Genomic DNA, 25,148 nt, shown 5'->3' with positions numbered 1-25,148 from the left:
TGATCTTCAGGTAGATGTCCTTCCGGAATTTCCATATAAATTAATTGATCCAACTCACCATACAAGAAGGCTGTGTTAACGTCCAATTGACACATATCAAGGTCGTAAGCATTTGCTATCGAAAATAACGCTCTGACCAATGACAATCGAGAAACAGGTGCATAGGTTTCTTTCAAATCGTACTCGTTTCGATCTTTAAAACCTCGTATAACGAGTCTCGCCTTGTAAAGCTTCTTTTTTTCATCAACTTTGGTTTTGAACACCCACCTTGAGTCTATAATATTTGGCGGTGTTCTATTCTTACCAAATCCTGGTCTATCTACTATTGTCCAGACTTTACGTAAACCTATAGCTTTTAATTCAGCTGTAACTGCTTTTATCCAGTGTTCTTTCTCTGGACCATTAATAGCCTTTTTATAGATCTTTGGATCTTTGTTGATTTCAGCTAATAAAGTGTGACATTTTTCATCAATTTCTAATCTTGTGCTTTCATCAACTTTACATTCTAAAGAATTATCAAAAGCATAAACGAAATTCACTGATACATCATCCATAGGAAGAGGATCAACAATCGTCTCGGCATGTTCAGGTGCATTATCAGCTTGCTTTTTAGGACGACCTCTTTTTCTTTTAATTTGCGGAGGCGCTCCCTCCGAATCTAAGATCTCGGTGTTGCCTTCTACGTTTTCTTTATCGAATTCGACTAACCAGGTTTCTTTGTTTATAGCAACGTTTTCATCCTGCCAATTTTTAATACTCTTTACATTATAATATCTCCGTAAACAATTCTTTCATTAAACCTAGCATCCCTACTCTCATAAAATTTACCATCTTCTGGCTTTATAAATAAATAACCCGTTCGAGTATAACCTATCAAAATTACTCTTCTACCAACGTACCTAAACTTCGGTCCTGTTTTTCGTTGGACTTTAATATAGGCAAAACATCCGAACCGTGTTATTTGATTGATATCATATCTATAATTAGGTGCAAATCTATCTAATGGAGATTCCATATTATTACTAGCATGTGGTGTTCGATTATACGCGTACGCCGCTGCGCTTACTTCTAAATCCCACATATTTTCTGGTAATTTTGAATCATATATGTACGATGTAGTCTTATTTATTATGGTTTGATTATAACTTTCTGCCACTCCGTTATGTGCGGGTGTATCAGGACTAGCAGGCTCAAGTTCTGCTCCTAATTTGTTCAGAACTTCTTTTGTATAACCTCCCATATATTCGAGTCCCTGGTCACATCGTAAACGACAGACCTTTTCATCTCGACCAAGTATATTTCTGGCAGATTTGACAAAAGCCTCAATGCAAGATCCCTCTTCACTTTTATTTTTGATCGGATAAGACATTGCTAAACGAGAATAATCATCAATTACTACGACTATAAATCTGTAACCTTTAGGATAAGAAGCTGGGCTTATCGGTCCCATAATATCACTATGTATTGTTTCCAACGGTCTGGAAGCTCTCTGTCTAACAGTTTAAAATGGCAATCGTTTAATTTTGGCTATTTTACATACTTCACAACTATCCACGATTTCGTTAAATTCGGCAGATTTGATATCTTTCAAGTGAGGTTATTGTTTTTGCAAACTCCTGAGATAATTACTTGATGCACGTCCAAGTCGTACATGCCACAGCAAGGTTTTATTCATTTTTATGTTAGAATCTTTCAAGGACATAAGTTCATCTTGTGATAATTCTATTTCAGGAATCTCATCAATATCATGAATAATTCTATCCGTAACTGAATTGAAGATATCAGGTCTATTTAACACAGCTATATTTTCAGCTGCAGAGCTTTCCTGTACCTTTTCTACAGAAGAGTTTGCAACATCAGAGATTAAACGTTTTTTTGTATTTTCATCAGTAATTAAAGAAGCCTCACTAGTTTTAGAAGAGTTTGTTTTTCCAATTTCCCCTTTTAATTCTGATTCTTTTTCAATCTGCTCAGCATTTTTAAGTCGATTAGAACTTCTCGTAAAATACTTATGTTCATGAGAATTTCCATTTTCACTTCAATCAAACTTTGATCTTCAGTGTTCACCTGGTCAATATCTACTGACCAACAGTTTTCGCTGTCATCTTCAAGTAAGAAACCATGCTCATCAGCAATGAGCCATGCAAATTGACTTCGAGTACCAACTTCTTGGAGCAAAGCTCTTGACAAATCAATTAATTGTCCCAATTTTGTTAAAAAAATACGTATTTAATTAATTTGGTGCACCTTTTAGTTTTGTTTAAACCAAGTTTTAAACAAATTTATGAATGGATTTCAACTTTTATTATTATTTTTCTGTATTTAAACAGCTATACATCTGAAATGTACCAGCTTTTAAAAATTTAAATGCAGTGTTATACATCTAAAATGTAGCAATTTAGCTATACATCTAAAATGTATCAGCTTTCATTATTTTATTTTTTTTAATTTTTTTTAATAATTTTTTTTATTAAAATTTTTTTTTATTTATTATTATTATTATTTTTTTTTAAACGCGCTATGCTCTCTCTTGTGTCGTTTGTTATAATTTTGATGTTTGTTTGAACTCTATCCTTTATCTCTCCTTTCTTTCTATCTTTCTTCCTCTCTTATTCTCCCTCGTGTGTAAACAAACAGCGTTTTCAAGTTTGAACACGTCTAAGCATTCGTATCCATAATGCCTGTTCATTGTTCTAGAAATATTTATATGACGCAATTTTCAATTTTTTTATTCTGTAAATGGCATTAAAAATTTACTACCACGAGATTCTCCTTTTTTTCTAAATTTAACTTTTTTTTCTTTTTTTTTTTTAATTTAACATTTTGACCAGAAACCCCCTTTTTTTGTTTTTTTTTTTTTATTTATTTTTTTTTCTCAACAAAATTGTAACACGATTTTAGAGAGAAAAGAAAGATTTACAAGAGCTCAGAGTTTTGCACACCTTCTCTAGTACTTTTTTAATATTTTTTTTTTTACTATTATTTTTTTTTATTCAAACAAACTTTCGATAAAAACAATTATCGAATATATACTTACTTTCACCTAGACTAGCTAGTAGCCCTTGATTACCCTGCTCTTTTGTCTCAACCATGTTCGCATTTTCATTGTTGTTGCCACCCTCCATTGTTCTTTGTGTATTCTTATCTCCTCGTGCCAAAGTTGTACAGATCTGTGAATTTCTGTAGGTATATTTTTTCTTTTTTTTCTCCTTCTTTTTTTGGCTGCTTCTGATGTAGTTGAAGCTGAGATTTTAGCAGGAGTTTACTTCCTTTGCTTACACAATGGAACACTAGCGATAACTAGGTTAGATTTCTATCTTATAAAATTCACTTTTAAACTAATTAACTCTCGTTCACTTGCGCAGTGTAAGCGTGTCTAGGGCTCATAACCTGTTAAGGTATGGCTGATAAATAATGACACAGAGTTAAGATAGAAAAAGTAAGACGTGATATTTATTGTAAGATACAGTGAAAGAAGAATATACTGATCAACTAGCTCAGAGCTAGACCGGATACAGACAGAGAGAGAGCGTACCAGCGCCCTGTAAAAAGGGACTGTACGGCCCGTAGGAGAAGTAGGGGTAAAGAGTAGGGGAAGCAGAGTGACAAGACATAACGTCTTATACGTACGCTATTCTTAACATCTATTTTTAATTAAGTATCAATTTATTTAATAACACTTACCTGCCCATGTAGTTATAGAATTGTTAAGGAAAATACTTAAATTATATTTCAATTCTAATGTAATTTATATTAAGGGGCGCGGGTTAGGGTTTTCACTTTCGAAAAATCGAATTTTTTTTGTCTTATCTTATTGTTTAAAATTTCAAGAATATGTCCTTAAAATTTTAAGCCTATCTAAGCAATATTCTTGAAGCTATTGTCTTATTAATCTCCTGGCCTTCAACGCTATAACTCTAAAAGCTATGGGCGTTCGGGATAGCAGAGCAGCTGTCGAACAAATATACAGTTTATTCATTGCTATTGTCCTAACCCATTATCTAGTTTTAGAAATATTTTATTTAGTAAAGGCAGGTAACTAAAGCCATAAAGATATATTTTATATTTGTATGTATACTATACACTACAATATTTTAAAGCAAGAAACGAGCGTCAGTTTGTCGTTATACGTTCGACCGTGCGCTTGTCATTTTATAATTTTCTCAAAAAATTTTCTGTACAAAAATGCTAAAAGTATGCAAAGTTTCGAGAGAAGACCGACAAGGTGGAAGGACTTATTTGTCTAGATCAAGAAAAAGGTTTAATCCGAATAAAATAATTAAAGATGAGGTTACCACAAAAAGTGCTTCATCGAAGAAAATCAAGCTAAATACCAGTGCAAGTGTACCAGAAAACGTTGAAAAGAGGCTGAAGACATCGACAATGCCGCAGGAAGTCCGCTGTATAGAGCTGGAATCGATGATTCTGTGTAAGTTGGAAAAAACAATTTTTTTCTTCACTTTTTTAGTTCATAAACTTTGAACGCGTTTTTCTCAAAACTACTTTTTCGAAGTCCGTGTTCACTGCCATTTAAAAACTACTTGACCGATTCATTTCAAACTTTGTACACATTTTCTATATATAAAATACCTCCCCCCAACGTTTAGTTAAAATTTTTTTTTTTACATTAACGGTGTTTCCCACCCACAAAAAGGCGGAATTTTTCGTAGAAAATAACAGTTCACACTTTAGATGGCCGCCAAAAATTTTTAAATAAAAAAAAATTATCAGAGAACGTTGGGGGAAAGATTTGATTTTAATTTGACTAAATTTTAATGGTTGTTCATTTTCAGATAATTTCCGGCAGAGTTATAGTGAACACCGCAAATTGTTTTTTTCCCAAGACGTTCTGGGGGAAGCTCTGTTACCGGCTTATGCTTTAACATTTCTGCATGATAGAGTTATACAACATTGTCAAAAGTATCCTCAATAATGTACAAAAGGTTCGAATAAAACAGCTCAATCTATACTTGAGAAAAAAAATCGCAAAAAAGTGTTTTTTTTACGCTGAAACCCTAACCCCTCCCTTAATAACTTCTTAAAAATAAATAAGAGAAAAAGAAAGAAAGAAATTCTTAATTAATGTTTTTATTAAAAAATATCATTCCATACATTTATGATTGAGGAAATTAAAAAAATTAAATAAAAATTACAAGAACTACAACTTATAATTTTAATTATCTTCTTCTTCTTCATCGTCGTCTTCCGATCGCTGTAGTATTTCAAAGTCCTCTTTTTTGTTGTCTTTAACGACATTTGTCTCCAGGTCTTTCATGATTTCGGGATCCAAGGTTCTGTCTTCATTGACATCGCTCTGATATGGTAAAGCATTGAAACAAGTTTGCCCATTACACTGGCCACAAGCTAAAGAGCACTGTAACCCCGATTTCCTGCATCTAAATCGCGAACCACAACCACTCTTGCAGTTGCAGAATATTGTGTTGAGCAATTCCTCTAGAGCAGGTGCAAAAATTGTCGTGATAGGTTCCAGGAATTTGTTACGCATTGTCAGGGGTTCCAAATCATGCCTTAACCAAGTTTGAACTTGATAATAAACACAATTGAAATGTTGGTGAGCTGCTACACTTGTTGGCGGAATATTTGATAACTGCACAGGTTTATTCAGTTTTGTAGACTTGACGTATTGTGCATAACGAAGATGATCGATACTGTCTACAGATTTTGGAGCATTATAGACTGCCAACAAGATTTGAATTCCATTTTCAAATAATCTTTGAACCAGACAGTTTTCTTCTTCAAATGCTACTGGCAAGTTAATCCAAATTCGGCAGTTTCTCAAATGCTTTTAAAAACGTTTTTTTCCCTTTTTTAAAAAATGCAAAAGAGTTTATAGCTTGGTATCTCAAATTCCGAGATTCTTACCTAATTTGACTGGACTATACTGCGCTAACGCTCCCTTCCTTTCCGTCTTGGCCGCTCTCTCAGCGATTGTTGGTCTGCCTCTCCTGGTTTTCTTAACATCAATTCCCTCCGCCGTCATTATCGCCTCTTCCTACCAAGTCTACTCCTCTACTTTGCTCTATACCCCTCATTTTTCACAATCGTTGTTCTAACCTAAAACTCTACCAATTTTAGATTCCGCTTCTTTCCTTTGCACCCGCGTTTTTCTCTTCCACTTCACTTCCACTTACTCCTCGTTTATTCCTATTTCCACTATACCCACATTCACTATTTTCACCACACTATAATTGCCAAAATCCTTTTCCAAAATTTTACTCTTTACTCACGTCCTCTCTCGGACCACCCTATTTTTTGTGTAATAACCCTTTATGATTAGTTAATGTTGCACTTAGATACGTCCATGGATACAACCACCGTCGAGATGTGACGTCATATGCGCATGCACACAAAGGCTTCCACGTGGGAGAAAATTCTACGTTCTGTGATATCACTTTTATTTACACTCGCTAAATTCTGTAAATTCTCTAAATTCTGAATAACAAATATAATTGCTATAGTGATATTAGGACTACATGAATCTTTTTAAAAAACTTTAATTTAAAAATAATAGAAAAATTAAATCATTAATTTTAAAAACAAAAGAATAATTTACAAAACATATATATATATATATATATATATATATATATATATGTTTGGGATTTAATCTGCCCAATAAGAACTCGCGACAGTTGTCGCTCAGACCTTAGTGATCTGGAGAAGTTCCAGTACCTTAAGTCAGCGATGCAAGGAGAGGCTTACGAGATCATTGCGAACATAACTCCAGACAACTCATCATATGAATCGGCTTGGACACTGCTCATCTCACGGTTTGAGAACAAACGTTTAATAATCAAATCGCATCTAGAAAGGCATCTCAACCTCAAACCGATGCAAAAGCGCCAAGCCACCTCGCTGACTAAAATGGTCAACATCATCAATGAGACTACTCAGGCACTCAGAACACTCACGGTGGAGAGCAATAATGATTGCCTCATGGTCACCCTTCTCACTGGACTGCTCGATCGTGACACTCGCGAGAGGTGGGAGACATCTCTTGCCTCCACCGATGAATTTCCGACACTCAGCCAGCTCACTGAATTTCTGGTCGCTCGTGCTCGCACATTGGAGACCATGGAAGCCTCATCCACGCCAGCTCAATCCAATGTGCAGAAGGGGGCTATGACTACTCGGGCAAGCTCGCATCAGGCATCTCAACAGCCTCCAGTCAGCTCAACAAGGTCGGTCACTCATCAGACTTCTCGTCCAGCTCAGTCCCGGACAGCATATCCGTGTGACTGTTGTGGGCAACATCACTACATCGCGATCTGCCCAAGAATGCGAGGCTACTCGGTCAACCAAAGGGTGAGGTTGATCAAAGACAGGAGCTTATGCTGCAATTGCCTAGGCAGGCATAATCTGAGGAAGTGCAACAACCGACGGCATTGCAAGACATGCAACGACTTCCATCATACTTTGTTGCATGGTGCCGATCTCTCAACCATCTTCGAACCACCAAGAGATGGGGCTCAGACCGCTCAGGAGGTGCCGGATACACTCGCTCCCTCAGACAAGTCTTCTCAAGCATGAAACTCAGGGCAGCTCGTTGAGAGTTGCGATCACCCTATGTCTAGCTCAGCCCATCTCAGTCATCTCACATTGCTGACTTCAGACAGCTCATCGATCGATCCAACGAATTCTCAGGCGACTTGGCAGAGACACTCAGTACGACCGACTGTATACTCAGTTCATGCGAGAGTATGAACAAGCTCAGCACATGCTCAAGCTCGATGACAGCTCAGTTGGTAGAAGGCCACATTACTATCTGACTCATCATGGGGTGCTCAAGCCAGACAGCTCCACCACGAAGCTCAGGGTTGTTTATAACGGTTCAAGTGCCAGCTCCACTGGTCACTCGCTCAATGACATCATGCACGCTGGTCCTAATCTGATGCTCAACATCTTCGACTTGCTCATTTGGATACGTCAACTCAAGTATCTCTTTGCGACTGACATCACAAAGATGTACCGGCAAATCAAGATACACCCAGATGACCAGGATCTTCAACGCATCGTGTGGGTGAATGAACAGCATGTTGAATCTCATTTTCAGCTCACCACAGTCACTTATGGAACTAAGTCAGCACCGTTCCTAGCTGTAAGAACGCTGCTTCAGCTCGCTGAAGATGAAGGCTCCCAGTATCCTCTTGCTGTGAAACCGATCACTCACGGGCGTTACGTTGATGACATCTTCGGAGGATCCGATACAGTGGAACAGCTCGTGGAGACTGCTCACCAACTCATACGGCTCTGCCATACGGGCGGATTCCCGCTGGCTAAGTGGCACTCTACTTCTCAGCAACTGTTGAAAGAGGTCTCGTCTGAGCTTTGCGAGACCTCAGGCATCTCATTCGATAACTGTGATACCAAAATCCTTGGTATTCGATGGTCACCTCAACAGGATGTGTTCGACTTCTCAACAATCTCGTCTTCTCCCTCCAAACGATTCTCAAAACGTCTCGTCCTCTCAGAAGTAGCACAAATATTTGATCCATTAGGTTTCGCCTCTCCAGTCATAATTAAAGCTAAGATCTTTCTTCAGGCTCTCTGGTTGCACAATCTCGACTGGGACGAATCACTCTCGGAACAGCTCATTTCCCAATGGCTCAGCATCAGACAAGATCTCATTAGCCTGGCCAGGCTCTCTATCCCACGTTGGTTCAACACTCTCTCTAATTCAGCTGTTGAACTACATGGCTTCTCTGATGCATCGCAATTCGCAATCGCAGCTGTTGTGTATCTCGTTGTCAACTCGCCGTCCACTGGCGCCAAGGTCTCTCTAATTTTCTCAAGGACAAAGGTCTTAAGCGGCTAACCATCCCGAGGTTAGAACTCTCAGCAGCGCTGCTACTCTCCACGCTCATGAATCATTTGCGCTACTCTAAACATGAACATAACTAAGACAATTTTGTGGACGGACTCTCAAGTAACACTCACATGGATCAAGGCTCATCCATCAAGATGGAAGGATTACGTACGCAACCGCGTAATCAAAATTCAAGAACTCTCAAGGAACGCTCATTGGAGGTATCAATACAATCTCAGCTGCCAAGCTCGCACCCACTGTCTAGGCTCACCGCATTCATTGATGCCGGCGGTGTGCTCAGGGTGGGCGGTCGCCTCTCAAGGTCCGAATTCATGAACGAGGCCAAACATCCAGCAATTCTCCCTCGTAGCTCCAGGCTCTCAGAACTCGTCATCGCCCATGCTCACAAGAAAACGATGCATGGAGGCACTCAGTCAACTCTGACACTCATCAGACAACTCTACTGGATCATCGGAGGAAGAGCCCCAGTGAAGTCATATGTTCTCAGGTGTGTGGTGTGTGCTCGTTACAGAGGGATCCGTGCTCAGCAACTGATGGGCCAACTACCTCTGGCGCGAGTCACTCCATCACGCCCGTTCTCTCACACAGGCATTGACTACGCTGGACCGCTCACGCTCAAGACGTGGAAAGGACGTGGCTCCAAGACTCACAAGGGTTGGATCTGTGTATTTGTCTGTCTATCAACTTCGGCCGCTCATCTCGATGTCGTTTCAGACTACTCAGCCGAGGGCTTCATTGCAACTTACAGACGCTTCACCTCAAGGTGGGGTGTCCCGTCAGACCTCTACGCTGATTGTGGCACCAACTTCTTGGGCGCTGAAGTTAAGCTCATGCAATGTTTCTCAGAAAGCTCTTCAGGACATCGGCAGTTCTCTTCTGTGCTAGCTCAGGACAAAACACAGTGGCATTTCAACCCGCCTGCAGCTCCCCACATGGGTGGGAAATGGGAAGCAGTAGTCAAGTCTCTGAAGTTTCATCTCAGAAGATCTGTCGGAGACACACTGCTTACGTATGAGGAGACTTCCACACTCCTCGCTCAAATTGAAGCCATTCTCAATTCCAGACCACTCGAACCGTTAAGCGATGATCCAGAAGACACCTCAGTGCTCACACCAGGGCACTTTCTCATCGGAACGGCACTCAACGCTGTTCCTGAAGGCTCACTATTAGACATCTCAGCAAGTCGGCTCTCCAGATGGCAGTTCATCCAGCAACGAGTTCAACATTTCTGGCGCATGTGGTCAACTCAGTATTTACAACAATTACAAGCCATCTCGAAGTGGCATCACGCTCACAACCAGATTAAGGTAGGTTCACTCGTTCTCCTTACTGATGAGCGTTTGCCTCCAGGAAAATGGCCCATGGCTAGGGTGCCCAAATTGCTGCCAGGGGAGGATGGACTCACCAGGGTGGTATCGCTGAAGACGGCTACCACAACACTCACCAGGCCGATCACCAAGCTTGCAGTCCTCCCAGTAGCCCCTCAGAAGACAGCATGAGTCATCATCAACTTCGTTGCTAATGGCGGGCGGAAATGTTTGGGATTTAATCTGCCCAATGAGAACTCGCGACAGTTGTCGCTCAATGCAGACTCGCCATAACTCATCTCGGCGGTTGAAGAAGCACCGTGACGCCGGCTTCTCAGTCAGTCATCTCTTTGTCATCGCATATACAACACGTGTCTTCTCATATTGTTCTCTACAACTCGTTCCAACCGCACGTGTCTTCTCAACTTTGCATACGTCTTCTCAAAAAGTACAAGTTCGGTGGGATTAATATAATCTTCATCGTCCGGATCTTAACTGATTAATATAATCAGGCCGTCTCTAGTCTACTCATTGTGATATTCTCTGTGTAAAGCTCGGAACGTGGTTCGCTCAACGGCTTCTCATTTTGAATCTCAACCGACACGCGGTGTACACGTACGAATTTTAATAAATCTGACCACTCACAGCAAATGCTCGGCGTTCTTCTCATTTAGACCACTCAATTCCTCAACAATATATATATATATATATATATATATATATACTGGGTACTGATTCGGTATTCATAGAAGAACTTGTAGGATTTCGTTGTTACGTCGATTGTTACGTCCAAGTAAGATACATAAATGGTGCTCATTTCAAGCAGCTAGAGAATAGCATCTCTCACGGTTTTTAGCTTTTATCTTTCTTTGTTGTGCGGAGTGACATCTTGTGCATCCTTTTAGTGAAGGCTTACTAATCGGACGTTTAACTGGAAACGAAAAAATCTTCTTTTATTGACTGAACTGATTAACATCACATCTGGGGATATATATAGGATTGAGATCTTAAAAAATCCACCGATTTTTCTACACTTATCGACGGATCGTCGGTAATACGTGGAAGTTACAGTTATCGCCATCTATACTTTTATAATAGTATTAAAATGCAGTACATTCAAATAAGAATGAATCATTTTTACCATCCAAGCGATAACATAAAAAAATGAAATGACATTTCATATTTAATAACCTAATACAAATTTTACTTCTTTTTGATTGGTCATTTAACGGAAATAGAAAACAAGTTTTTGTTAAAACTGTAATTATAAAACTAAATATAAAAAAGAAACGAAAAATATGAAGGTAATAAAATAGAAAAAAATTATTTATTTAATAATCAATAATATAGTCAATAGTATATAAGTATGTAAAATATGTGTTAATTTTTAAATTTATATGAATGAAAATTTGTTAAAAGTACAATATTAATCAATTTTATAAAAAAGAAGTATGTGTGTCTGCGTTAAAAATACATTTCCAAAAATGATACTTTAGTAAATAATAATGATGATAATAATAATAATAATATTAATAATAATGATTATGATGGTGATGATAATTATAATAATAATGATAATAATAATAATAATAATAATAATAATAATAATAATAGACAAAATTATAATTAATACATAACTTAAATAAACTAGTTTTAAATGACAAACATGTTAAGTGTACATACAATATTTTTATTTAACATTATAATGAACCATTTTTGTCTTAAGATATATTGATGATTATACGCTATAAATGTATGTGATATTATTTAATAGGAATCATGAAATGACCTGATTATTTTTTTGTTATCTAATATAACATTTACAGAGCGATGTTGTATTAAATGCTTTTATTGCCTTTTGAAAATTAACTCTCGCAATATTTCAAACGAAAAACTATTCTATTTCATTAATATGAAAGAAAGGTATAGTAAGCATGTAATTATAAACAATTATAGATAAAGTAATAAATACATTAAATCATTGTATGCCATATTTTATAAAAGCAGGAATCAAAATTCCTTTATGGAAAATTTTAAGTCTACTTTCAAAATAACTAATTAAAATATATTTATGGTTTATTGTCTCCCTCTCTTTATACCTATTTTAAAGAATATAACTTATTACTATTACTTAGAATAAATTTTGTTTTTTCTTCTTCTTTCTTTAGTAGAACTTTTGTGCACTTGTATTCAAATTCTACCAACTAAAATTTAAGTTAATATAATTGACTAATATTAGCTCGAATACATTACTTTCGCAATTTTTGAAAATGAAATAATTTGAAATAACACTAAGAACATCACAAGCATTTCATTCATGTATATAAGAACATTGCACCAATTACGATTTACGAAAATGAAAAACACGATATTAGTATATTACATACTAGTGTGTATACTTTTTTTCTGCTCGACGTAGGTAGAAAGCGACAACTTCGTTTTGCACAGCAGGCAAAAAATTAACACTTTCTGCACGGAGTGATGAAAAAATGCATATCAATTTTTTAAGAGAGTATATCCCTCCCAAGTAGTACAAAATATTTAAAAAAATTGAATACATGCGTATTTAATATTAAAAAGACATTATGTGAATCTCTTTTTAATATTAAATACACATGTATTCAATATTTTTCAATATTTTATTCTACTAGGGATTATATGCTTTTCCTTCTTCTTTATCATTGTCATAATATCAATTATTATCAATGAGATGCATAGACCGTATAATTTATTTTTTTTCTCTTCTTTTCTTATTAATTTTTCTTATTTTTTTTCTTTTTTCTTTTAGATTGAAACAAGCAATTTAAAACTATACATCCTATTAGAATATATACATAGAATATGTATGTACATAAAAAGAGAATTTTTTTTTCTTTTTTTTTTTTTTTTTTTTTCTTTAAGAGTTACACACATTTTATATATTTATTTTTAATTCTAAATAAAACCATATCAACGCGAATATAAATACATAGATAGATACATTTTACTGATTCTCCGAAGTGTTACACTCCTTTTACAATTCTATCCTTAACTCATCTTAACTCTACGTTCTGCACTTCTCATTTCCTCCTTTCCCCCTCTCCTTGTCCTACAACCCTTTTTTTTTTTTTTATTTTTCTCGACAGGAGGAAAAATCTTCCAAAGACTCCCTGGGCCCGGTACCCAGGGGAGTGTCGGATTCGATGTACAACATCGTCGTCCTACAACCCTGCTTCTACCTCCTTCACTCTCAACCTTGTCAACGCGAATATAGCTAATTTTGTTATTCAATGCAAATTAAAAAATTAAAAAAAAAAAAACTTAAAACAAAACAAAATCGGAGAAATGCATTCACCCAGACTCATTATCAGTCGATTTGTTAATTAAATCAGCTTTAAGAACCTACCTAAACCTATCAAAAATTAAATAAATGTTTTTTTCTTTTTTTTTTATATAGCTATATTTAAGCCTTTATGGAACACAATTATGACTGAACGTAAAATACCATTTGGACCACTTTAAGGGGTTAATGTAGCATCAATCATCGGAGGACTATTAGCGACAAATAAATAATTATAAAGAAAATTTTTGCTCGGCTTTTTGTAGCACCTAGCGATATATTAAATACTACTTATATTATAAGCGATTTTAAAGATAAATAAAATAAACGACACTAAAGAAGAAGAAGAAAATACAAAGAGAGATAAATCTGTTTTCGGATTTGGAATTATATGCGTATATATGTCCATATATATATTAGATGTACCAATTAATTAAATGTACTTTGACGAGAGAAGGATAATTATTCGTTAATCAATTTTCCTGCTTCTTCGTCTCCAATACCAGTCAGTATATGATCTGCCGAATAGAAGTTAATTTTTATCTAAGTTTAGGGACATAGGATCAACTTGTTTAAGCCCTACTGAAGCCTCGTTTTTAACAATTGGTGTGCATAGATAGACGAAACCCTTACTTATGCATTAATACTTATTGGGTTGTTCGAAAAGTAATTTCGTTTTTTTTCTGACAAAATTTTGACATTAATTAATGCAAATCGGCAAATAACAACACGTGAAACACGTGTTGTGAATAAAACGAAATAACTTTCCGAACAACCCAATACTTTGACGACAAGGATAGTTATTCATTAATCAATTAATTAACCCATTTGTGCATCATGACTAGAATAGAATTAGTCTTCCTTGCTCAAACATCCGAGACATTAAACTTACAACTAATTACTGAGTTACTCAAATTCTCACTGATAGAAAAATCAACATTTTTTATGCGGATTATAATGGTAATAGTGAATAGTCTCGGGTTCGTGGATTATTCCGCACTATGATGCAAATGGGTTCAATTCATTGCACCATAATCGTCATTATTCTTTTTTCGTCAAAAAAAATTCGACAATTGGTCAAATAATGGATCAAAGTAATTGCAAATTATGTAGTTCATGTAGAAGAATCACAGAATCACTAACGCATAGAAATCATTTCCAATTAATTTCTACACTTAATATATATAGATATATACGCATTAAACATATGAAATTACAATAGAATTCATTGACGTGATTGTAATTCATAATGTTTCCTAACTATAAGTACATATATCTAATGAAGGATTCTTTTTTTTATTTTTTTTTTTATGTTATAGCTTGCCTTCTTTTTCAACGTACAACGTCGAATGACTTTATTATTTTTGACGTTCGACGTTCAACATCGAAAAAGTACAAGGATATATATATTTAATAATAATTATAATAATAATAATATAAAATAGTAATATAAAATAGTAATTGTCATATAATAATAATAAAATTGTTAATTATGTATAAAATATCTATATGTACATGTTTACTACATCAGGATATTGCTATGAAATTTAAAGGGTTTTGAAATTAAATCTAATGTGCGCTATATGGTCGTGATACAATATTAAAATAATTTGCCGATAGAACGAATAACCTGTAAGTTTTACGACATAAATGTTCAACGATGAAAATTCTTTGTTATTTTTCGCATGTGTTTTTTGGTTTTCGTTTATATCTATAAGAACCTTCTGTACAAATTATATTCAAAAGTTTCAACTTTGCCGTCTCACTTATGCAAGCAATTCGTTCTTTCATTATTTTAATGTTTTGTCTTTCATATTTCTTTCCTTTTTTTTTTGCTGAATCTTCATCAACTTTTCCTAACTTTCTTCCATTCATACCTTTGTTTGTAGAGTGTTTACACAATACACTCTAAATTGTAAAATTAAATTAGGTCTATACGAAATAATTTCTCATATAATAATAATTTTAATATATATATATATATATGTTTTATGAAGTCAGTAGTTGACTTCGGTTGTCCCCGAACCAGTCCGGGACTGTTTTGCACATTACTTCGGGCTGGCCGGCATAATAATTTTAATAAGATTATTCTCACTTATGACAGTACTTTTGTCTTCTTTTATGTATATATTATTTATATATGCATACGTTTTTAATGCTGGGCAGTGTAACTCGGTTTTCTTTTCTTACTTTGTGTTTTTCTTTTTTTTCTTTTAATTATTTACCTTGTTTGAATAGAGCGTAACTAGGTAATTAGTGCAAGAACCTTATCACAGTGATACAATATTATTTGGTGTCTTATTTACATTATAATGTATTTTATCAATATCGGAAAATCTTATATACTCTGGTTGTACCCGATAATTATTTTGCAAAGTCATTTTATTAATATGAACGATGTTTATTTAATCTCTATCATTTCTTATTTTTTTTTTCTATATTCTTTTTTCTTTTTCTTTTTTAAATGTATCAAAATATCGTCAAAAATTTTAAATCTATTATTTTTCTTTCTTTTCTTTTTTTTTCTTCTTTTGCTTTGCAGTTTGTTTGTGAGAGAATCTTGTATTCTCTTTGCATAATTAGGACATTTTAAAATAGTGCAATTGAGAAATTGCAGTTGGCAGGAATTTAGCAGAACTTTGATAATAACAGTAGTACCGCTCGAATCTACGACATAGAAGCATCTATCGTAGCAAATACAAGGCGACTTAATCTTAATTTACATCGTCTCTTTACGTACGTACGTATATATAAATATATATATATATATAATGAACAATGTTCAGAAATATTAAGGAACGATATAATTACATTAAACGAGATATATATAAAATGACAAAACTTGAGCAACATTATTGTGCGTTGTATTCATATTATTTTTCGTATTCTTGTTTTTACATTTTATATACTCGTATAATACGTAATTAATATATATATATAACATGTAATTCTTACATCGTGAAATGAGAAATTATTTAAATCAAAACAGACTGACATCAGACTTATTCATGGCAGATGTACATCAAACGAATGCCCATTTATATTTAAACTATTAGAGTTTAGTTCGCGTGGAAAAGGAAAGAAGATTAATACAGAAATTTCATACTCGTACTAACATTACAAAAACTGGACATTATTCCTTCCAGCCTGAAATCCTATACCCCTGAAAAGAGGGGTGAATAAATTATTCTCACAAAGAATCAATACAATTACAATTTCCGAGGTAGTGACGCAGCTTCTTTCGTAGAAGCTGTCTTTTTTTTTTCTTTAAGGTAGAATGATCCAATTTTTTTTTGAACAATTTTGTTTAATCACAATCGTTAAGAAAAAAATTTTCCATTTTTGTTCATCTGTTAACAGTATTGAGTACTGTTAACCGCTTATTTTATATTTAAAAAAAAAAAATAAATTGACGAAATATTATCTCATGTGTATGTATATATACATGATACATGCATATATTTAATATTATAGCAAATTTCGATACTTTCGGATAATTATCAAAATTGACGCACATGCATCTATTTAAAATATTATACAGCTCTAAACGATCGTATCGAATTTTCTTTTCACACATATACGCACACACGCATTCACAAATATCAGTGCCATATCGTAATAATTCGTACCTCTGCTTTTTTTTTTTTTTTTGTACTCTGTACGTGTTTAAAGGAAGGCAATTTGTCTGACGAAGGATTAACTATGATTACCGAAAAACCTGCATTATTTTTGTTTAGATGTTCGTATTTTGAGAGTTCATATTACACACACTTAGAAGAGTCCATATGGAATAATATCACCGAAAGTCTTTTTAGAAGACGATGCTCTGTTGTTCTCTAAGTTTTTTGCGAGATTAAATTCTATCGGTTTTACTTTATTTTCGTTTGTTTGTTTATTTGTCTTTTGTTCTATTTTATTTCATTTTCATTAGTTTCATTTTCAATAATTTCATTTTTTATTTATAATATTACTTTCGTTGTTACATAAAATTAACTGACGGCGGCATCTGCAAATTGAATAACCGAATACTGTCTTTGTGAGCAAAGAAGATTCGCGCTTCTCTCACTTTCCATTGATTCAAGAATCATTTTGCAACGTTTCCTTGGCGGTAAAATTAATGTTTCCTTTACGGGTATAGCAAGATCGAGAGGATCCGGTGAGGGTACTGGACTGACAGGGTTGCTACTTGGAGGTGTTAATATTTGTTCTTCTTTTTTCACATTCATTCCATATTCCCGTTGACTTTCTTCTTCAACAGCCTCCAAAGCTGCCTCAACTCTTCTACGTGCAACGTTTCCGGGTAAATGCATTAGGGATGAACATTTATTACCAACAAGTTCACTTTCTGAGCTTGGTAATAAGAACTCGGTTATTGGGTAAGGACTTAAGGATATGTCGGAATAAAGGAGGACATGGGACTGATGTTCATGGTTTGTTTGAATCTGATGAACCGTTTTTTGTTCGTTGCTTGTTTGAATCTGATGAATCGTTGCTCTTTCTTCGAGAATTCCTCCATTCAATAAAGCCATCGAATCTGAATATTGTTTACTTGTTAAACCGTAATATAAATGTTGTTGATTCGGATATACTTCACGCGAATTACTTGCTATGTTTTCTACGTTTTTGCACAGAAATTCCTTATTGCTTCTGTTAGGAATAATAGGAGGCGTGGGTGGTAGGTTAGGAAGAATAACAGAATTGTTTTCCGAACATTCCATGATTGATTCGATCGGTGAGTCTCTAGCGGAAGAGATTCCGCTCGATACCGAGGATAAAGACGAAAACGAAGATGACGAAGATAAGGAAGATGACGACGACGACGACGACGATGACGACGACGATGACGACGACGATGATGATGATAATGATGATAATGATGATGATGATGAAGATGATGATAACAAAGGAGGAGATAATTGAGCTGATGAACATGAGGATGAGGATGAGGATGAGGATGAGGATGAGGATGAGGATGAGGAGGATGAGGAGGATGATGAGGATGAGTCCGAGTGTGATTTTATGTGAACTTCCATATTTTTTTTCGAACTAAATGTTTCGTAACATAGCGTGCACTTATAGACTTTTTCACCATAATGTGCTACTTGATGGAGCTTCAATACATGATTATATCCGAATGACTTGCCACATATATCGCAAGTATAAGGCTTTTCCCCGGTATGGGTGCGAGTATGCACTTTTAGTTGCTTTGAACAGGTAAATCCCTTGCTACAGATCGTACATACGTATGGTTTTTCGCCGGTATGTGTACGCATGTGTATTACCAATTGACCACTTTGTATGAACGTTTTATCGCAAACAGTACATTTGTGTGGACGTTCTCCTGTGTGAATTCGCATATGACGATGGAGTTTGCCGCTGTGCTCGAAGGCACGTTGACAAACGTCGCACTTGTATGGTCGTTCCTTTGTATGAATCCTCCGATGAACGCTAAGATTTTCCTTCACGGAGAATGACTTGTTGCAAAAATCGCACTGAAAGGGTTTTTCACCCGTGTGAGTCCTGTAATGTCTGGTCAAACGCGCCGGTACCGCAAACGTTTTGTCACATTTGTCACACTGATAAGGATCTTCTCCCTCCTTACTGTGTATGCGTAAGTGACACAGATATAAATTTTTTTGATCAAAAATTTTTTGGCAGACCGAGCATTGGTAGGCCTTATTGTCGTTGCTATTTGTAAGATTTTCCACGAATTCGGTTACGGCAGAAGCAGCAGCTGTGGTACACGTTGCCGAACCGAAGACTGAAAGATCCGGGCTACATACTAGGTTCTTCACCGGTTTCATTGTTTCCAAATTCGGCGCCATCACTGGATTCTGTATCGGTTCAGTTTGGTAAAAACTCACCATCATTGGTTACTACCTTGAAAGAGGCCGCGGCCTATGGAAGAGATTGAATAATTCGATTTTGTTATTTAAACAAAATCTTTATTAAAATTAAACAAAAATATATTAGTCAAAAATAAGATAATAATAATAATTAGAAAAGTCAATTAATCGACTAACTGTCGATAAGCGTTGGCAATGAAAAGCCGAGATGAATCGATTAGCGGTTAAAAAAAGCGTTAACATTTTATAAACAAATTTAACACGTTCACGCCAACAAGTACCACCAGTGGACCGCGGCAGACTTTCTCATCGGGCGGCGCGTATCACCGATGGCCCGAACTAGACTCTTATAGGGGCGGTGCGTACCACCGGTGGTACGCATTCGATTGTGCTATTAGACGGTGCTATTAGACACTGAAAATTAAAATAATGAAAATTTACAGTATTGGGATCTCTAGCACTTGAATACGCTATCTGGTGGCTAAATTCAGAACTAGAGCGGTAAGGGGAATTGCTAACAGCTGATTTAAACTACACGATATTTATGTGGAAATATTTATATTTTTAATTTTATGACTTGCTTATTTATTATTGAAAGTAGAATTGAAAATAACTAATATCGTTAAACTAAAAAGTTGTTACAAAAAATTTCTTTTTTTGTTATGGAGCTCCCAGCAAGAAAAAATAAAAGTAAAGTAGCATAGCTTGTCGTGATGAAAAAATGAGATTTTTTCAAATTCCACCTCGTAAAAAACAATTTGTTTATCGAATAAACAAATTTAGTGATGCCTAGCCGTGTCAACAAGTCGACACAGTCCTTCACCAGCCCTGACTTGACCACGGTGCTGTGTACAAGTCTGAGCGCAGTGTGGCTGTCACTAAAAATGTAGATATGTTTGCCATAGTATCCCTTTCGAGGATACTGTGGGCGCAGGCCCAAATGGCAAACAGCTCCGTCTGAAGAACAGAGGCGGTACCGGTTAGGGTGTAGGACAATTCGGTCCTAGGCCCTCCAGACCAGACCCCTGCTCCCGCGTTGGAACCCGCTTTAGCCCCATCTGTATACCAGACGGGCCCTGCGGGTGCCAATAAATGATTTGGGTCCTCTGCCCATGACTGTCTATCTGGGAAGAGGACCTCGTAGTTATACTGGAAATGGTACTCCTTTGGGCACCAGTCACCCCCAAGACGGTTGATTTCCTCGAAGTCTTCCGTTCTTGACAGGATCGATGCGTGCCCGTAGGAGGCTCGTCTCCAGCTCCCACTGTCTAACAGCCTAAAGGCTGCGCTTCTGGCTCTTTCCTCCGCCGCAATGTGCGGAGGTAAGATGTTGAGCAGAGCCCCTAGAGCCAGGGTCGGGGTAGTGCGCATTGCGCCCGTAATTCCCAGCCCTGTTAGCCTGTAGACCCTGTCTAACGCTTTCCTGTTTTGAGCCCGCTCGACGCCGGGCCACCAAACTAGAGAGGCGTACGTCAGTTGAGGGACCAGTATGGCGGTGTAAATCCACCTAACCATCCGTGGTTTTAACCCGCACGTCTTACCAAATATCTTCTTGCAGGCCCATCTAGGGGTATCTAGCGTTACCCCTAGGTAGCAAACTTCCCGGGAGAACGTTAGCTCAGTTCCAAATATTGAGGGAGGCCTTACATTGAAATGCCTCTTCCTCGTAAAAAGCACCATCTCAGTCTTATTCGGAATAATAATGCTATACACGTTGTTAAAATACAAAAAAATTATATTAATAATAATATAAATAATAAATAATAAATAAATAAAATATAAATAATAACGTTATACACATTGTTAAAATACAAAAAAAAATATAATAATAATAATAATATAAATAATAAATAATAAATAAATAAAATATAAATAATAATGTTATACACATTGTTAAAATACAAACAAATTATAGTAATAATAATACAAATAATAAATAATAAATAAATAAAATATAAATAATAACGTTATACACATTGTTAAAATACAAAGAAAAATAATAATAATATAAATAATAAATAAATAAAATATAAATAATAATGTTATACAAGTTGTTGAAATACAAAAAAAAATAACAATAATAATAATAATATAAATAATAAATGATAAATAAATAAAATATAAATAATAACGTTATACACATTGTTAAAATACAAAAAAAATAATAATAATAATATAAATAATAAATAAATAAAATATAAATAATAATGTTATACACGTTGTTAAAATACAAAAAAATTATAGTAATAATAATATAAATAATAAATAATAAATAAATAAAATATAAATAATAACGTTATACACATTGTTAAAATACAAAAAAATATAATAATAATAATAATATAAATAATAAATAATAAATAAATAAAATATAAATAATAATGTTATACACGTTGTTAAAATACAAACAAATTATAGTAATAATAATATAAATAATAAATAAATAAAATATAAATAATAACGTTATACACATTGTTAAAATACAAAAAAAAAAATAATAATATAAATAATAAATAAATAAAATATAAATAATAATGTTATACACGTTGTTAAAATACAAAAAAAAATATAACAATAATAATAATAATATAAATAACAAATAATAAATAAATAAAATATAAATAATAATGTTATACACGTTGTACTTTATTTTGGTTATACAAGTAATGCACAGACCCATCCAGTCTCTAGTTTATATTTTTTCCGCTAGGGTAAGCCCCGCCCCTGCCAGAGATTCTAATATTTATTAAAAACTGTTAATTAAATTATTTTATTTTTTTTTTTTATATTTATTCTTGGCGGCGCCAGAAGAAGCGCGGCATACATTCGAGCGCCGCCCAACAGCGAAAACAATGAAAATCAGCCCCAGCGCGAACGTGTTAAAGTAAAAAAATAATCTCTTTCTCTCTTTCTTTCTTTCTTTTTCTCTCTCTCTTTCTCTCTCTTTCTCTTTCAATAAAGAGAGCATTATTTTTTATCGATCAAAAAATAATTGAAAGGTAATGAAAAAAGAAAAATAATAAAACTGAGGAAAAAAACTAAATAAACAAAAGAAAGAAAGGAAGAGTCAGAGAACAAGTCGAGAATACGTGTGCTATGAGAGAATGATAAACGAAAAGTGTCGTTTAAACATGACTTTACATGCGCACGTGTCGTTTGTAGTACGTCAGGAGGCAGCAATTGTGGTCGGCGGCAATGTAATACCCCAATAACGATAGAAACCACTCGCAGCTGCCTCCACGTGTACACACAACATTTTCTTATAGCGAGCACCGACCTCGTGCAACTTGTCGCGCAGTAAGGACGTCGGGTTACATCACGAATGCTGTATGACATACAACTATAAGAATCGTATTAAAGATTTATATATATATATATATATATATATATATATATATATATATATATATTCTTTCTTTTTCATTCTTTCAAGTTCATTAGTAATCGGACATTAAAAAAAAAACGCGGACAAAAATTGTATCGATCACACGACAAATAAGCAAGGTACATCATGCTCTCTCGCTCTCTCTCGCTCTCTCTCGCTCTCTCGCTCTCTCTCTTTCTTTCTCTTTCTACAGTTCACGAACAGGGTCGAATTATCTCGACTATTCCATCCTCCAAACTCTGACGCAGAGTCCCGTCGTTTCTCTTCCTCTACTTTTTTTTACCCTACCATCGAAAATTTCTTTTCTCTTTTTGTTTTTGTTTTTTTTCTTTTTTGGTTTTTTTCATTATTTTTCACTTTCTTTCACATTTCGCGTATATTATCGTGAAACAAGAAAACAGCAGAGCATCGTTCGAATTTTGTGAACTTGTCGATATTTGATGCTAGTTTTTTTTCTGTTATTACACTACTTACAGATTAAAAAACTATATGATTTGTTTTTAGAATAACTAAGAATATATATATACACATGTTTCTTCTCTTTTTTTTTGTAATCTTATCGAATAAAAAGAGAAAATGCATGTGTAAAGTGTCGATAGGAATAAGCGTCAAAATATTTTTTCCTGAGTATCTATAATATAAATATAAACTTACGAAGATAAAGAAATAAGGAGAGAAATAGAGAAAGTTAGGTGCACAAAAAATTATACCTGTATAATGATACATTAACCGTTTTAGTGCCACGCGACGCGATCGCGCTTTTCAAGTGGTGTGGTAAAACGTTTCGCTAATTTTGTTCACAATTGTCAATTCGCAACACGCTTTATACAGAAATGTATGTATGTGTTTTAGCAACGCGACCGCGTCGATCGGCATAACTCGCAGAAAAATGACGAATGCGCTATCACGCTTCATGGCACACACTCCGACAAAGATTTTTTAAAATCTTCGGCACTAAAACGGTTAGAAATCGATTAAATGAAACAAAAATGTTCTATCAGAAATGGCACGTCAATGACGCATCGCGGTGAATTAAAAGAGGAAAGGAATTGTGCATGGGAACAAATGACATAAAGAATAATGAAATAAAAAATGTGAAGAAAATATAAAGGAACAATTGAATCGTAATGACTTACTTAAAAAAAATCTTTCCACATACTTATTTTCTTCTCGTGTCCATTCTTCTTCGTACGTATCAAAATTTCACTTTCGACTTATCACTTATTTGACCGCACGTGTTTCAGATTGCTGTTTAGTTATTACTGGATTAGATACACATGCATTTGTTTCTAGCAATAGAAAAGTCAATCGGCTAACTGTCGATGAGGAGCATGAAGAGCCGATGAATCAGCTAGCGGTAAAAAAGTGTTAAAATATAGTAATATAATAAATTATATTAATTATAAAGTATAATATTATACTATATAATATACTATTATACTATATAAATATATATCCAGCGGTCCAATTTTTTTTCACGAATCTCACATATATATAGATATATATACGACAATAATATCACATAATTAGAATAATAAATGCACTAATTTTGGCCATTATTTCTCGTGTTGTTAATTTTTCGCATTTAATCGAGAAAAAATGTTACTATGCATGAGCTAAAGGACACCTTTCACAAATATGCACAGAATAGGACTGTGAATATGTTTACTTCTTGTGAACCGATGAGCCACGGAAATCATCGTACATGCCCGAAGAACGCACGCTGGGTGTCCCCACTATGTTTCCTAGAACCCCCACCAAAATCGTAACAACACCCTGCCCCAACTCTCTTCTCATCAACCTATAGCCCACCGTCTCGGCCCCAACTCTTCGCCAACGGCGGACCTATAATTTAGGGCGGATAAAATGCTTCATGTAGCACGTGGAGGTAGTCATCGTGGTTTCTGCCAATGGCTTGGCGCGTGCGAGTTTGTTCGACGAAGAGGAGACTAACTCAACATGCGCGATAAGGACGACTGCTTTCAATGTGTACCTGTGTATATGTATATATGTGATAAGTCACTTGTTTTGCTGCTTCTTTTCCCTCTTTCTCACACACATAACACTGTATATCCGAAGTGTGCATGCACAATAATATACATATTTGCGATCATCGGAATATAGTTCATCGAATCATAAATGACAAAAATGATCAGAAATTTTTTTTCATGTAATATGATACGCATTTTTATTGTATAAACTTATGTACATATATTAATATCTCTTTTAAACATAATTGTCTTTTAGAATTCATATTACGTTAAATCGTAGATTCTTTTTTCTTTTTTTTTGTTTTTTTTTCTTTCTTTTATATATCCATTTGCAAGAAGATTAATGTAGGAAAAATGAAGAAAAAGAAAAACAAATAAAGAAGAACCGGAATGAACGAAAGATGATCTTTTCAAGAGGGATAAAACATTGGAAGAAGAAAACAATTTTTATA

General features: G+C 34.9%; 3 protein-coding genes across 7 annotated transcripts; 2 read left to right on the top strand and 1 right to left on the bottom strand.

Moving 5' to 3' along the window:
- Nucleotides 1-7,711: 7,711 nt before the first annotated feature.
- On the top strand, nucleotides 7,712-8,836 carry LOC107064221 (uncharacterized). Its single transcript, XM_015316646.2, has one exon. It carries the CDS (start codon nucleotides 7,712-7,714, stop codon nucleotides 8,834-8,836), a length of 1,125 nt encoding a protein of 374 aa, XP_015172132.2.
- Nucleotides 8,837-8,982: 146 nt separating this feature from the next.
- Nucleotides 8,983-10,347, top strand: LOC107064241 (uncharacterized). Its single transcript, XM_015316665.2, has one exon. The coding sequence runs from the start codon at nucleotides 8,983-8,985 to the stop codon at nucleotides 10,345-10,347; it is 1,365 nt and encodes a 454-aa protein (XP_015172151.2).
- Nucleotides 10,348-11,824: 1,477 nt separating this feature from the next.
- Kr-h1 (kruppel homolog 1) lies at nucleotides 11,825-24,460 on the bottom strand. 5 transcript variants are annotated; one of them, XM_089178433.1, is made up of 3 exons: nucleotides 24,333-24,460; nucleotides 23,842-24,056; nucleotides 11,825-19,372 (listed from the first exon to the last, which is right to left on the bottom strand). In XM_089178433.1, the coding sequence occupies exon 3, from the start codon at nucleotides 19,342-19,344 to the stop codon at nucleotides 17,464-17,466; it is 1,881 nt and encodes a 626-aa protein (XP_089034559.1). In that variant the 5' UTR covers nucleotides 19,345-19,372; nucleotides 23,842-24,056; nucleotides 24,333-24,460; the 3' UTR covers nucleotides 11,825-17,463. The 5 variants fall into 5 exon arrangements, with proteins under 5 accessions (XP_089034559.1, XP_089034560.1, XP_015172451.2 ...); XM_089178434.1 differs by having other exon boundaries at nucleotides 24,375-24,393; XM_015316965.2 differs by having other exon boundaries at nucleotides 24,147-24,368.
- Nucleotides 24,461-25,148: the final 688 nt, after the last annotated feature.

This window comes from Polistes dominula, unplaced genomic scaffold (genome assembly GCF_049000335.1).
Source record: "Polistes dominula isolate Pdom_NZ unplaced genomic scaffold, Pdom_raw_medaka contig_77, whole genome shotgun sequence".
Lineage (NCBI taxonomy): Eukaryota > Metazoa > Arthropoda > Insecta > Hymenoptera > Vespidae > Polistes > Polistes dominula.
This window is presented reverse-complemented; position numbering and strand designations above follow the sequence as displayed.

Excerpts from the sequence above, each read along its gene's own strand:
- LOC107064221 (XM_015316646.2), top strand. The coding sequence starts at position 7,712 with ATGCGAGAGTATGAACAAGCTCAGCACATGCTCAAGCTCGATGACAGC.
- LOC107064241 (XM_015316665.2), top strand. The coding sequence starts at position 8,983 with ATGGAAGGATTACGTACGCAACCGCGTAATCAAAATTCAAGAACTCTC.
- Kr-h1 (XM_089178433.1), bottom strand. The coding sequence starts at position 19,344 with ATGATGGTGAGTTTTTACCAAACTGAACCGATACAGAATCCAGTGATG.